This window comes from Mauremys mutica, chromosome 13 (genome assembly GCF_020497125.1).
Source record: "Mauremys mutica isolate MM-2020 ecotype Southern chromosome 13, ASM2049712v1, whole genome shotgun sequence".
NCBI lineage: Eukaryota > Metazoa > Chordata > Testudines > Geoemydidae > Mauremys > Mauremys mutica.
The window spans coordinates 819,509-834,355 of NC_059084.1; the positions used below are offsets into that span (position 1 = coordinate 819,509).

The 14,847-nt window shown below is 65.6% G+C and overlaps 1 protein-coding gene across 2 annotated transcripts in view; it reads right to left on the bottom strand.

Annotated features, from left to right (window-relative positions):
• The window catches only part of SLC12A5 (solute carrier family 12 member 5), a 108,142-nt gene extending 93,295 nt beyond the window's left edge, over positions 1-14,847 (bottom strand). Inside the window, exons 1-2 of one of the 2 annotated variants that reach the window (XM_044986586.1) lie at positions 14,139-14,367; positions 13,376-13,587 (exon numbers count right to left, since the gene is read on the bottom strand). In XM_044986586.1, coding sequence (XP_044842521.1) covers positions 13,376-13,514 — 139 coding nt within the window. In that variant the 5' untranslated portion in view covers positions 13,515-13,587; positions 14,139-14,367. Of the gene's footprint in view, positions 1-13,375; positions 13,588-14,138; positions 14,368-14,796 lie in introns of those variants that run through there. The other variant, XM_044986588.1, reaches the window with a different exon arrangement.

Consider the following 14,847-nt stretch of genomic DNA (forward strand, 5'->3'; position numbering starts at 1 on the left):
ACAGGAGAGGGAATTTCCAGGCTGGAGTTTAGAGGTGGAGACAGTCGGCGATCAGCCAAGGCTGACACCTGGCAACCAACTTCAACTGTGTGAGAGACGCTCCCCAGGCACAGGCGCACCATGGAGAGCTCTGGCCATCACAGGGGGGTTGCGGGCAGCACAGAGGGCCCCTGGGGCCAGAGGAGAGTTGGCAGCAGCATGAAAGGCACCTGGGCCACAGGGGGTTGGGGGCAGCGACAAGGGCTTGGGGAGTCACATGGGAGGTTGTGGCTGCAGATTAGGAGTAAGGGGCACTGTCGGAGCTGGGGAGGAACCCAGGGCTCGGTTAGCAGGGGGCTGCAGGTCGGGAGTGAGGGGCACCGGCAGAGCAGGTCCCATCCCAGGGGTGCCCGGGACTCCCAGCCCCGCCCTGGGGCTGGCTGGGCCCTGCCCCCTCCTGCTCTGCTCGCCCGCACCGCACAGGCAGTGACTTGTGGAGAGCGGCTGCCCCTGAGGGACGTGCTCAGAATGGGAACAGCAGCAGCTGGGAGCGGGCGGCACTGGGAAATCTCCGGACAGCTGGGAGCAGGGAAGAGTCACAGCTCAGCAGGTCTGGGGGGATTATGGGGCACCCAGCTGCCCCCACTCCCAGCCTGCCTGGGAGCCCCCTGCCGAAGCAGGGTGCTGGCTTTTCCCCAGATTCTCCCCAAGTCTCTCCAAATCAGTCAGAGCAGGCCCATCGGCAGGGAACCCCAGGGCAGCCCCCTGCTCCCCCCAGGCCAGGCCCCTCCCCACTAGGGCCCCACAGAGCTGCCGTGGCTGTGTGCGAGGCTCCACAGGCCAGTCCGGCCCCTTGCCCCCCGCAGCTGCTGCAGGGCAGGCTCTGCTCATAGGGGCACCAAGGCTGGCACCTGCCTGAGTGCTGCCCCCCTACTAGGCTGTTTCCTGGCCACAGTCTGCCAGCATCACCTGCCCCTGCCCCGGAGCCAGTGGAGGGGCCAGGCCACGGGAAGCGGCAGTGGCAGTGACCGAGGGAGGCTCGTGGCAGGACCAGTGCTCGCCCGGGGTAGAGATGAGACATTACAGGGATGAGGATGGGGGTTTGGGGGGCACCCTGTCACTCATGGGTCCCCCCATCCCTGCAGCGTGGGGCCCAGCCCACCCAGCCCAGGCATCGCTCTGCAGTTTGGTTCTTCAGATACCTTCCCTTCAAAGCCCAGACACCAGGGATAGGAGAGAAGGGGGGCAGGGAGCCAGGCTTGCCAGGGCTGTGTCCAGAGCCCGGTGCTCCCTGGACTGGGCACATCCGACAGTGCAGGCCTCGTCTACCCCCGGCTGGGCAGGGAGCTGGCGCCGAGCAGACAGAGCAGCAGCCTGCGAGCAGTCTGAGGAGGATGGAGCCAATGGGGGGCTGACGGTCCCTGGGGCAGCACAGCAATGTGGGGGGTGGGGTGGGGGCATGAGCCCCTCTGCCAGCCCACACAGCCTGGCCTGTCTCCTGCCCAGATGTTTGCCAGCAGCTCGGCAGTGACGCAGGCCTGGGCAGCCTCACTGAGCAGATGACCTCTCCCACCCCACGGGCTGGGCTCACAGGGCGCCCCCCAGCCTGGGCAGAGGAAGGGGGAGGGGCAAAGCTAGAGGGAAGCCATGGGCATCTCTCTCCTCCCACTCCGCCTGCACCTGCCTCTGGATGGGGCCTCTGCAGCCTGGGCAGTGGGAGGGCAGGGGCTGCCGGCTGCTCAGGGCTGGGGGCCTGGCCCAGGCGTGGGGGTCAGTTACAGTGCAGGCCTTTTGGCAGCTGGGGCCGGGGCACCCTACAGAGCCCCGCACCGGCCCCTGCCCACCAGCTCCATTCCCTACAGCCAGGAGCGCCAGCCCCCTCTCCAACAGCGCTCACTGGCGGCCGCCATTCCCAGCAGCACTGGGGGCTGCTCAGACAGTGTCAGGGGCAACTGGGCTGTGGGGAGCAGGGCAACAGGCTGGCTGTGGGGGGAGCTCCCCCCCCGCCCAGTGCAGCGCTGCTCTGAGGACACTGTACACTCCCCTTCGCTGTTTCCCTCCCCGCTGCCCAGGCGAGCCAGCCGCCAGTAAATCCAGGCTGGGCCAGCGAGACAGAGCACGAGGGGTCTGAAGAGAAGTGGCAGAGAAGGCCAGTCCCCTCGCCCCCAGCCCCCTTCCTTCCCAATGCCAGAGCTGAGCCATTTGCCTGCAGCTTAGCGCCGTGCCCCCTGCTGAGCCCTGCCCTGCCGCCCGCCACCCCCCACTGGGCCCCGCCCCACCACCCGCAGCAGTGCCCCCCACTGCGCCCCGCCGCCCAGTGTGACACCCCCTGCCCTGCCACCCACAGCACAGCACCCCCCGCTGCACCCCGCCGCCCACAGCACAGCACCCCCCGCTGCACCCCGCCGCCCTCAGCACGGCACCCCCCGCTGCACCCCGCCGCCCACAGCACAGCACCCCCGCTGCACCCCGCCGCCCACAGCACAGCTCCCCCCGCTGCACCCCGCCGCCCACAGCACAGCACCCCCCGCTGCACCCCGCCGCCCACAGCACGGCACCCCCGCTGCACCCCGCCGCCCACAGCACGGCACCCCCCGCTGCACCCCGCCGCCCACAGCACGGCACCCCCGCTGCACCCCGCCGCCCACAGCACGGCACCCCCGCTGCACCCCGCCGCCCACAGCACGGCACCCCCGCTGCACCCCGCCGCCCACAGCACGGCACCCCCCGCTGCACCCCGCCGCCCACAGCACGGCACCCCCGCTGCACCCCGCCGCCCACAGCACAGCACTCCCTAGCACCACAATAGGGCACTTTGTCTCAGACCTGGTTACAGCACAGGGCTCTGACAGAGGGGGACTCTGTCTGCTTGGGGCAGGACTGTCCCTGGGTTTGGGGTTTGTGCCTCACGTGCCCTGCTCACCTGACCCCCTGCCTCACATGCCGTGCCCAGCTCCAATTCCCCTGCACGTGCGGCAGAGCCCCCCTCTCTGAGCAGGGACAGGGCCGGGGCACCTGATGGGGGGGACCTGCTCAGGTGGCGGAGGGGCTGCCTGCATCCCAGCCCTCTGCCCTCCCCTGGCTCAGCCTCATGCTCCCCCCCAGCCAAGCACCACCAAGGTGGGTAGGCAGATTCCCCTGACAGGCACACAGCAAATCTGCATGGTAACACCAGCAACCCCAACCCCGAGCAACTAAGCCCTGTCACCCAGCCCCCCGGCGACGCTGATGCAGCATCCCCTCCAGCCGGCCCAGCTCTGTGCCCAGCAGCCCCCGCCCCACTCTGGACAGCACAGACCCCTCCCCCACCACGGGGCTGGCAAACAGCTCAAATGATCCCAATAACATTAGGGAACAGCGCAAGAGAAATGACACTGGGCCTAGTTTCCATGGAAACAAGAGAGCCTCCTTATCCAGTTTGGTACCATGGAGGTTTCCATGGCGCCACGGCTGTATTTGACCATCTTTTCCGTACACCACGTTTGTGTGTCACCACCACCTGTGCCCGGGGCTTTGCATCCCCCAGCGTCCTCATCCGCCTCCCCCTATGCTACCACCCACCCCCGCCCACCTGCCCTGAACTCCCACGAGCCTCTCCACACACCCTGCCTGCCCCCTCCCCGCCCACAGCAGCGCAGCAGGGGCTGCCCATGCCGTGGGGCTGGGTCAGGAACAAGCTGAGCTGGCTGTGGCTTGTCTAGCAAACGCAAGGCTGGTGTGGGGCTGGGAATTGTTGGGGTGGAAGGGACATGCAGGAGACTGGGCCTAGGGCTCCCTCAGGTGGGGTGGACAGGATGGGCATCGGGTTGGGCACCCTCCAGTCACTGCCCAGGGTTCACAGCGCAGGGGGTAGGCAGCGGAGTCCGGCTCTCATCCCCCCCACCCCCGGCGAGACGTTCTGGATCCATGGTGCACAGGACCCACACGTGCCCCACAGCACAGCCCTGCTCCCCGTCCCCCACACCAGCTGGGCCCTTTGGCACCATGTCCCAAGCCAGGAATATGCCAGTCATGGTTCCCCCCCACGCCCCCGCAAGCGGAGTCAGGGGTTGCCACAGCAACCAGGTCCTTGCTGGAGCCTACAGCAACTAGTTCAAGGCTTTATTTTAAGAATCACTTTGAATCTAAGAGTCTCCCCCGGCCGCCAAGGTGGGGGTAACCCTGCCCCTTCATCGGGCCCCTGATCTGCCCCTGGACCAGGGACAGGGAGCAGCAGGACCAGGGCAGGCGTTAACCAGGCCCCAGCGGGATCTCTGCAGTCCCGGCTGGGCCTGGCAAAACCTCCCATGTAGGCCGGGGTGTGGAGGGAGGACAAATAGCAGGCGACTCACTGCTCTGTGGGGCGCTGAACTGACCCCGCAGCACCCGAGGAGGGGCCCCACCTGAGCCCCACACAGCATGTGCCAAACCAGCTCCTCCCCTCAGCCCGGAGGGCTGCTGTGACCCAGGCCACTGCCTGCCCCCCTGATCTGCACAGCGCCCCCACTTGGTCATGCACCCTGCCTGGAACAGCCCTGCCCAGCCCCCGCTTTCCCAGCTCAAGCCCTGCCCAGCCCCCACATTTCCTGGCACAGTCCCCCCGCCCATTGCAGCCCTGCCCCACACCACCCAGGCCCCAAGAAGAGATGCGGGGAGGGGACACACAGAGCCAGGTGTGTCTGTGCCCAAGGGTAACCCCATGGCAGGGGCTGGGCTTCCAGGTACTGTGCTCCTGCAGCCCAGGTCCCTGGCAGGTGGGAGCCTCGGCAGGTGGGGGTAGGGGTCCTTCTTGACTCACCCCCCCACACACACCCCCACCCCAGAGTTCTGCAGCCCCTGGCCTGAGGTAGTTCTGGGCTCATCTGTGTTGGGAAAACCCACAGCAGCTGCAGGCAGCTCAGGGGCATGGACACGAGCAGTTGCCAGAGGTGGGGGGGTAGGGAGAGGGGCAGGGTGGTGCTGAGTGCACGGGGGGGGACTGAGAGTTAAGGACAAGGTGCAAGGAGGGAACTGCAGGGGGAGGGGAAGTGCAGAGAGATCAGGATAGAGAGGCCTGGGGGTGCAGGGAGAGGGCTGGGGGTGGGGGTGCAGGGAGGGAGCTGGGGGTGCAGGGTGCAGGGAGAGGGTTGGGGTGCAGGGAGGGAGCTGGGGTGCAGGGAGAGGGTGAGGTCAGGGTTCAGGGAGGGAGCTGGGGGTGCAGGGTGCAGAGAGAGGGCTGGGGGTGCAGGGAGGGGGTGAGGTCAGGGTGCAGGGAGGGAGCTGGGGGGGCAGGGAGGGGGTGAGGTCAGGGTGCAGGGAGGGAGCTGGGAGTGCAGGGAGGTGGTGGGGTGCCGGGTGCAGGGAGAGGGCTGGGGTGCAGGGAGGTGGTGGGGTGCAGGGTGCAGAGAGAGGGCTGGGGGTGCAGGGAGAGGGTGAGGTCAGGGTGCAGGGAGGGAGCTGGGGGTTCAGGGAGGTGGTGGGGTGCGGGTGCAGGGAGGGAACTGGGGTGCAGGGAGGGAGCTGGGGGTGCAGGGTGCAGAGAGAGGGCTGGGGGTTCAGGGAGGTGGTGGGGTGCGGGTGCAGGGAGGGAGCTGGGGGTGCAGGGAGAGGGTGAGGTCAGGGTGCAGGGAGGGAGCTGGGGGTGCAGGGAGAGGGTGAGGTCAGGGTGCAGGGAGGGAGCTGGGGGTTCAGGGAGGTGGTGAGGTGCGGGTGCAGGGAAAGGGTTGGGGGTGCAGGGAGGGGATGAGGTCAGGTTGCAGGGAGGGAGCTGGGGGTGCAGGGAGAGGGTGAGGTCAGGGTGCAGGGAGGGAGCTGGGGGGCAGGGTGCAGGGAGGGAGCTGGGGTGCAGGGAGGGGGTGAGGTCAGGGTGCAGGGAGGGAGCTGGGGGGCAGGGTGCAGGGAGGGAGCTGGGGTGCAGGGAGGTGGTGAGGTCAGGGTGCAGGGAGGGAGCTGGGGGTTCAGGGAGGTGGTGGGGTGCGGGTGCAGGGAAAGGGTTGGGGGTGCAGGGAGAGGGTGAGGTCAGGGTGCAGGGAGGGAGCTGGAGGTGCAGGGAGGGAGCTGGGGTGCAGGGAGGGGGTGAGGTCAGGGTGCAGGGAGGGAGCTGGGGTTCAGGGAGGTGGTGAGGTCAGGGTGCAGGGAGGGAGCTGGGGTGCAGGGAGGGGGTGAGGTCAGGGTTCAGGGAGGGAGCTGGGGGTGCGGGGTGCAGAGAGAGGGCTGGGGGTGCAGGGAGAGGGTGAGGTCAGGGTGCAGGGAGGGAGCTGGGGGTTCAGGGAGGTGGTGGGGTGCGGGTGCAGGGAGGGAACTGGGGTGCAGGGAGAGGGTGAGGTCAGGGTGCAGGGAGGGAGCTGGAGGTGCAGGGAGGGAGCTGGGGGTGCAGGAAATGGCATGGTGGGGGTTGGGGGCAGGGAGGGCAGTGAAGCAAGTGCCTGGGGAATTGCTTTGCATTTGCAGCCCTTTGCTTCCCGCCTCACGTGGGGCCAGGGAAGGGATCCTGCACATCACCCCTAAGGGATCCCAGAGACACCCCTGGCCTGGCCCCTTCCCCCCAAGGGTCTGTCGCCCCCACACAGAGGGACAGGCCCGCCACTGCCCCTCCAGTCCACCCCCAGGCCCTGTGGGAGGAAAGCCGCCCTGAGGGGTCAATGGGTGAGCAGGGGGCTCAGGGCAGGCCAGCGAGTGGCTCCCCCCAGCCCAGCTCCAGCCTGGCCAGACAGGGCTGCAGGCTGCATGTGGCCAAGGGTGACCCCTGGTGGCCAGGGAAGGAGGCTCCAGCTCTCACAGTCGGGGAGCAGGCAGGAGCCGGCCCCTCTGAGCTGGGCCGGGACAGAGACCCTCAAGCCGCTCTCCAGCACTGCCAGCCCGAGGCCAGAAATCACCCGTCCCAGTCATGCTCTTGGGCTGTGATTTCTGAGCCCCCTGAGTGTGTGGGTGTGTGCGCTGAATGAGTGTGTGCACGGCTGCATTGTGTGTACAGAGTGTTGTATGAACATGTGCACTGTGTGTGTGCACTCTGTGCTGTGTGGGTGTGCATGTGTGTTATGTTGTGTTGTGTGTTTGTGCATTACGTCTGCGTGCGACAGCTTGTGCTGCAGCTCGCTCACGTTCATAGGGCACACGGTGGTTTTGGTCCCGGTGACCAGAACCCGTTGTGCCAGGTGGTGCCCAGTGAGAGGGCAGCCCTGCCTGGCCCAGCCCAGCCTGGTCACAGTCTGGTGCAGAGCATGGGGGCAGCGGATAGGAAGCTGGAACTGGGACCCACCAAACCCAGAGGGGCCCCCAAGCGGGGAACCGCTGTGAACCCCTGCTGAGCTGGCGGCGGAGCAGGCTGCTGTCTGGAACAGCCAGGGTGGGTCCCCCCTCTCTGGCCACAGACACCTGCTCAGTCTGCTCCATCTGCTCTTAAAGGGGCAGCTCCCATTACCACAGCTGTTAACACCACTGCCCAGGCTTGGCACCCCACACCTGCTGCAGGCCCCTCCCTTAACCCTGACAACAGCTCTAACAGTCGCATCAGGTGTCACTCCTGGAGTCAAGTGAGCAGGAGAATCTCAGCTTTCAGTTATAATGAGCGGCAAGTTTCTAGCCCTTGTGGCTGCAAAGACAATCTGGGAAAAGTGGCCTGAGCACAGCCCGTGGGCCTCAGTGATGCAGCAGCAAAGAGAGGCCGGAAGTACCGGGTGTGACGTTATTGATATAAACTGGGATCATATAGAACATGGTTTGCAACCAAGGTCCTGTAGTGGCACCAAATCTTATGTAAAGGGGGTCGTATAAGGTGTCTAAGACCAGGTTATGGGTTGCTGGTTATGGTTATGCTGTCTGTGTGCATGTGTCATTTTGTAGTTGAAGTTATGAGTATTGTCTCTGTACTGTCTGTATTTTGTATTTGTGCTCAGCTTCTGGGTGACACCGCAGACAAGTTGGTGTTAGCTCTGCCTAGCGGGCATTAATGGCCCATTAAGGACCATCAGCTACACAATTGACCCATGGAGAGGAGGCAGACACGCCTTGTGACTCAGCAGGGTGTGCAGGGACTGGCCCATGTGACTCCAGACTCCATTTTGCTGTAATTGTCCACAGTAAGGACAAAGAGGTTCTTACACCTGGAAAAGCCTATATAAGGCTGATGCCTCATCTCCATCTTGTCTTCAATCCTGCTTCTTACCTCTGGAGGGACTTTGCTACAAGCTGAAGCTCTACACAAGGGACTGATGACCCATCCCAGTGGGGGATGTTCCCCAGAGACTTAATTTGAACCTGCAGTTTACTCCATCACTGCTACAAGCCTGAACTAAGAACTTTGCCATCACTGTATGTAATTGATTCCATTTAACCAATTCTACCTCTCATCTCTACCTTTTTCCCTTTATGAATAAACCTTTAGATTCTAAAGGATTGGCAACAGCGTGATTTGTGGGTAAGATCTGATGTGTATATTGACCTGGGTCTGGGGCTTGATTCTTTGGGATCGAGAGAACCTTTTTCTTTTATTGGGGTGTTGGTTTTTATAACCATTCATCCCCAGGACGAGTGGGACTGGTGGTGATACTGGGAGACTGGAGTGTCTAAGGAAATTGCTTGTGTGACTTGTGGTTAGCCAGTGGGGTGAAACCAAAGTCATTTTTGTCTGGCTGGTTTGGTTTGCCTTAGAGGTGGAAAAACCTCAGCCTTGGGCTGTGACTGTCCTGTTTGAGCAATTGGTCCTGACTTGGCACTCTCAGTTGGGTCCCACCAGAACCGCATCGTCACACCAGGGTTAACACCTCATGATCTCGGTGCACTCGGGGTCAGCAGTTCTACAGCGCACAGCTCATCAGCAGGGCTGCCTAAACCGTCACCGCCCCAGCACTGACCTTGTCCACTGCAGCTAGCGGAGCTGGTGTCTCCGTGGGGCAGCCCCCACAGGAACACGCCCTGCCCACAGGTCACCCTGTGTGAGGCAGCAGGGCTCTTGGGCTGCGGGGTGCAGGGCCTGGTCTAGCATTACAGACAACACAGCGGCAGGTACCACGCCCCAGGACGGGTCGGCTGTGGGACCAGACCCGGCGCCTGTTGAAGTCAAAGCAGGAGCCTCTAGCGTGGGGCACATGGTCTAGCAGCCAGAGGGTGCCAGGCGTTAGTCAGGGGAACACAAGCACAAATTAAGGGGGACACGAGAGCGGTTCTCAGATACCTGAAAGGCTGCCACAGAAAAGCTGGAGAAAAGCGGTTCTCCCTGACCACCGAGGGCAGGACAAGAGGCGACGGGATCAAACTGCAGCACAGCAGATTTAGATTAAATCTCAGGTGGTCCACGTGGGGGGGGGGCAATGTTATAGCCGATGCTTTATCACAGGGCGGGGGCCCTGAACTTCCCCAGGTCACTGGCTAAGTGACCCTGCTCTGTTCACCCTGGAAGGGGGCAGAGATGTGCTGAAGTGGGGATTTTCTTGTTTTTTCCTTGTTTTTCCAATGGTTTGCATGCAGAGGGAGTTTGTTGTTAGAGAGGGAACTCGGGACCCCAGCCAATGGCCTGGAGGATGGAGACCCCAGCGACTGGTGACCCGGAGCCCTGGCACAGGAGACACAGCCGGTTCTGGCCAGTGGGAGGACAATGGGCTGCGGGGAGAGGACCCCGGTGACCTGACCAGCCGGTTCCAGCCAGAGGGGCCAGAGGTGGAGGATCTCGAAAGGAGACTGGAGCTGCCTGTCTGGGATGGGTCAGACACACCAATTCCTGCATCTCGCTGGGCTCAGACCAGGACCTTGGGGTCCCTTCTCACCCTGTGAGTCCGGGGCACAGCTCCCCCGCGCAGCGCCTGGCACCGGTAACAGTCCCTGCACTTCCCGCAGCGGCCAGCAGAGGGAGCCCCCTGCCCAGCATTTAACCAGCGACAGGCTCCGAGCCCGCAGGGAACCGAGCTCCAGCAAGCGAGCTCCCCCGACCCCCAACCCAGACCCCCAACCCGACCCCCACATACCCCAACCCCTGCCCAGACCCCCAGTCCCCCCAGACCCCCAACCTTTGCACAGCCCCCAAACCACCAACCCCTGCCCTGACCCCCAGTCCCCCCAGAACCCCAACCTTTGCACAGCCCCCAAACCACCAACCCCTGCCCTGACCCCCAGTCCCCCCAGACCCCCAACCTTTGCACAGCCCCCACAGCCCCCAAACCACCAACCCCTGCCCTGCCCCCCAGTCCCCCCAGACCCCAACCTTTGCACAGCCCCCAAACCACCAACCCCTGCCCTGACCCATGTCCCCCCAGAACCCCGACACTGACCTCCCTGTGACCCCCAAACCTCAGCATTAGCTTCCCTTCTACTCCCAACCCTAGCACTGACCCCCACAGCCCCCTTTGCTCAGCCCCAGCCCACTGGGCTCCTTTGGGTGCCAGGCAGGGCTGTATTGCAACCGCAGCCCGGCCAGGGGCTCCAGTCCCCTCCCCCTCCCAGTGAGTCACCTTGGCATGGGGGCAGGTCCCCGCAGAGCTGGCGCCTTCCAGCCTCTCAGTGGCTCCCCAGGGCTCTGGCCTCCCTCTCAGCCCCATCTCCTCGGCCAGCACTGCCCCCGTGGCCAGCCAGAGCACAGGAGACAAGTCCATGGGTCACACAGCATGAGCCGCACACCCACAGCCTCCAGGCATGTGACAACCACACACACACACACACACCCCCGGCCGCCAGCCCCAGAACCACTCAACCCCCAGCACAGACCCACCCAGCCCGGATCCAAAATACCTGCGCGTCTCTGTGCTCTGAGCCCCTCGACCCTGCCGTGCGGGGCCAGATTCACCAGGCTCCCTGCAGACGTCCCCGCCAGGTGCCCTTGGAGAGGGCAGCGGGCGAGGCGCAGCCCCCTGGTTTCTGAGATCGATACGGCTCCAGTGACAGGGCCGGACGCGCAGCCAAGAGCCCTGTGCTCTGGGACACGCTGTGCATGGGGAACTGCCTCGCTCCAGCCCAGGGTCCGGAGCCATGCAGGCCCGGGGGGAGGGGGGGCAGCTCCCCCTGCTTCCAGGGCCCACATGCTGAGCCATGAGCAGGAGCTGGCAGCCCTTCTGGCACGAGAACCCTCCCAGCGTAGGCTCCACTCCGGCCAGACTGGGACGATCCCAGCACTGCCAGCTTCTCACCCCGGTGAGCCTGGGCAAGTCCCTGCACCTCGCTGCCACCGGCCTCACCCTCTAGCTCGGGGCTACAACCGACAGACATGCCCTGGGGCGGGCCAGGACTAGAACCCCGCCCTCTCCCCAGAGCAGCAGCCAGTGCCTTTCCTCTGTGGGCTACACGCAGAGCCAGGACTCACGGGGGCACAGGCCCACGTGCATGTAGACCCAGGACGTCACACGCACACCCATGGGGGGACACACAGCCAGGACGTCCCATGCACACCCCTGGGGGGACACACAGCCAGGACGTCCCAGGCACACCCCTGGGGGGACACACAGCCAGGACGTCCCAGGCACACCCCTGGGGGGACACACAGCCAGGACGTCCCATGCACACCCCTGGGGGGACACACAGCCAGGACGTCCCATGCACACCCCTGGGGGGACACACAGCCAGGACGTCCCATGCACACCCCTGGGGGGACACACAGCCAGGACGTCCCATGCACACACGCACACCCAGGATGCCACGGCTCCAACTCGCCGCACAGACTCTGACAGGCGCTCTGAGCACCAACCATTAGCCGCCAGGCTCAGGTCAAAGTCATGCTTGTCTGCTCCCAAAGACGGGCAAAATGGCAGCCAGTGGAGGGGGTGGCAGGCTGGACATCTGACCCGCCACCTCCCCAGGCAGAGGCAGGCTGGTCAAGGGCCATCCTTTGTAATGGTCTCGCCCTCCACTATCGGGAGGCCAAAGCGGCGCAGTCAGCATGCCGGGCCCACGGCTGGCTATGGGATGTGTGAGCTGAAGGACATGGAGTCCAAGTCCTAGAAGTGAATAGCAGGGGGCTGGATTGGGGGGCACCAGTCAGGTGGTGGGAGGAGCCAGGGCTGGGCTGGGGAGGGTGCAGGTCGGGATGGGGGGCACCCAGGGCTGGGCGGGGGGGGGTGCAGGTCGGGACGGGGGGGGCACCCAGGGCTGGGCTGGGGGGGTGCAGGTCGGGACGGGGGGGGCACCCAGGGCTGGGCTGGAGGGTGTGTGCAGGTTGGGATGGGGGGGCACCCAGGGCTGGGCTGGGGGGGGTGCAGTTCGGGACTGGGGGGCACCCAGGACTGGGCTGGGGGGGGGCAGGGACGGGACGGGGGGGCACCCAGGGCTGGGCTGGGGGGGGTGCAGTTCGGGACTGGGGGGCACCCAGGGCTGGGCTGGGGGGGTGCAGGGCGGGATGGGGGGGCACACAGGGCTGGGCTGGGGGGGTGCAGGGCGGGACTGGGGGGCATCCAGGGCTGGGCGCGGGGGGGGGTGCAGGTCGGGACTGGGTGGAATCCAGGGCTGGGCGCGGGGGGTGCAGGTCGGGCCGGGGGGGCACCCAGGGCTGGGCTGGGGGGGGTGCAGGTCGGGACGGGGGGGGCACCCAGGGCTGGGCGCGGGGGGGGTGCAGGTCGGGACGGGGGGGCACCCAGGGCTGGGCTGGGGGGGTGCAGGTCGGGACGGGGGGGCACCCAGGGCTGTGCTGGGGGGGGTGCAGGTCGGGACGGGGGGGCACCCAGGGCTGGGCTGGGCTGGGGGGGGTGCAGGTCGGGACGGGGGGGCACCCAGGGCTGGGCTGGGCTGGGGGGGGTGCAGGTTGGACGGGGGGGTGCTGGTTTTGCTGTGTGGAGAAGTTCATGCGCTGCCTCCTCCTGTGTCTGGCTGCTGCCCTGAGTCTCTCGCTCTTAAGAGCCCTCGCTGCCTGTGGTGGGTTTTTCCCTGCGGAGTCACCACTCAGCCAGGGAGCCCCGCCGGGCGTTGTGCGTGCAGGGGGCTGCACAGGTGCTGCAGAGCCACCCCCAGCACATCCCTCGGGCCCTGTGCCCATCCCAGCTCCTGGGCCGGCAGCGGCTCCCGGTTCAGCTGAGAGGAGCCGGGCCCAGTCGGGCGAGTCCTGCCCCCAGTGGGCAGGGAAGGGAGGCCACAAGCACCCGGCTCCTCTGGAGAGGCCAAAGGTTACCCAGGGCAACCAGCCATCTGCCTGCCTGACGCCCTCCCCAGAGCGGAGCCCGGCCCCCCACGGGACCCACAGGCACTTTCCCTCTTTCCAGTCACAGAAGCAACTTTTGCTCCAAGCCACCGGCCAGGCCACGTCAAAGGCCTCAGGAAACCGGCTCCTCTCAGACATGGCTGCTCGTGCAGCCCAGCGCCCCAGTGCCTTCGCCCCAGTGGGGCAGCCAGCCCTGCCCACTCCAGGGCAGACTGAAGCCCCCAGCCCTGCCCCCCACCGGGAGGGCTCCTGGCAGGTCACTGTAGCAGCCAGCCCCTCTGTGCTGCCCACGGGGTGCCCGCACCGTGCCCGCCGAGCATCACTTACCTTTGCTGTCTTCTCGGGAGAGGCTGCCAGGCTGGGCCCCGTGCAGGGGGGCAGCATCTCCTTGGAGAGCAGCAGCTGCCTCTTGGCAGGGGGCCCCCTCCTCCCGGGGCAGGGCCGTGACCGTGAACCTCTGGCTCATGCCCCAGCAGTGGCAGGCGAGCGCTTCGCTGGCTCCAGCCTCTCCTCTCCACAAGTGGCTGCCGAGGCACCGGCTGAAGAGACAGAGCGGCTCTCCCTCAGCCGGCTGCCAAGCATGGTCCTAGTGCCCTCCTGGCGCTGTTCTGCACAGGCCCCGGCACTGCCATCCCCACCGGGACGTGGAGCCTGCGCACAGGAGTCACACAGCCCAGCTTACCCAGCCATCCCCAGGGACCCAGGCTCCCGGCCAGAGCCGAGCCAGACTCTTCCCAGGGCTCCCGCTGGCCTGCTGAGAGGTCAAAGCTAGAGCAGCAGCACCCGCCGGGTCTGGGCTGTGCCTGGCGTCGGGCTCCGCAGCAGGAGGTACGTTCTGCTGCACGGCACCTCCAGGCCCCTGAGTCCACAGTGCCCCACCAGCCGGCCCTGCTGCTCCGGCCTCAGCGAGCCCAAGCCAGGCCGGCCCAGCTGGGCACGGCAGGCGTGGTCAGGCAAGGAGCTCAGCAGCTGGAGCAGAGGGCGGGCGGGAGGAAACGAGGAGGCAAGTGGGGCAGCCATGGCTCGGGGGGGCAGTGGAGAGGGTCCAACCCGCTGGCTCAGGGGCTCCCCCAGGCTCAGGGCCACTCACAATTCAGCTCTTTTCCGTCAGGCTGGGGCACAGGGTCTGGCTTGCGGCATTTTGCTCGTTAGATGGCCCCAGGGCCAGGGTGAGCTCTGGAATTACAGCTCCAGCCCCAGCCCGCCCCACGTGGCGCATGAGGGTCAGATTAACCCCAGCCAGGCAGCGGAGGGGGGCAGAGATGCTCAGGCTCTACTCTCATTTGCCCAACATCGCCAGGAAACCCCCAGTCCTGACTGGGCTCCTTGGGCCGCGTGTCTGTAACGCCTGGGGGGGGGAGGCAGATGGGAAGGGGCTCAGCAGAGTGGAGACGCGCCTGCATTTGTGGCAGCATCTGTCTCCATGGTGATAGTGTGACATCAAGGATGCCATTGGCCAGGTTTCCATAAAGGGACTTTGCAAGACATGAGTGGGGTGTGTGTGAGAGAGGAGGTAACTCCACAGGACTGGTGTGGGGCAGGGACTCACCACCAGAGCCTTCGCGCCCCTTTGCTCTGCAGCCAGGCCCACCAGGGTGCACCAGCACCTCAGAGCCTCAGCCTGACTTGTGTTCTCCAATCCCTCCCCTTCCCCATCTACCCAGGGTCCCGTCTCCAGCCCCACCTTGCTGGTTCATATGAGCTGCCCCACAGCAAATACAGCCTCCTTTGTTCCTCCCATCACTTACCTCCTGAAGCAACAAGCACTTGGAACAACACTTTCTGTGGTGTGGTCCCAC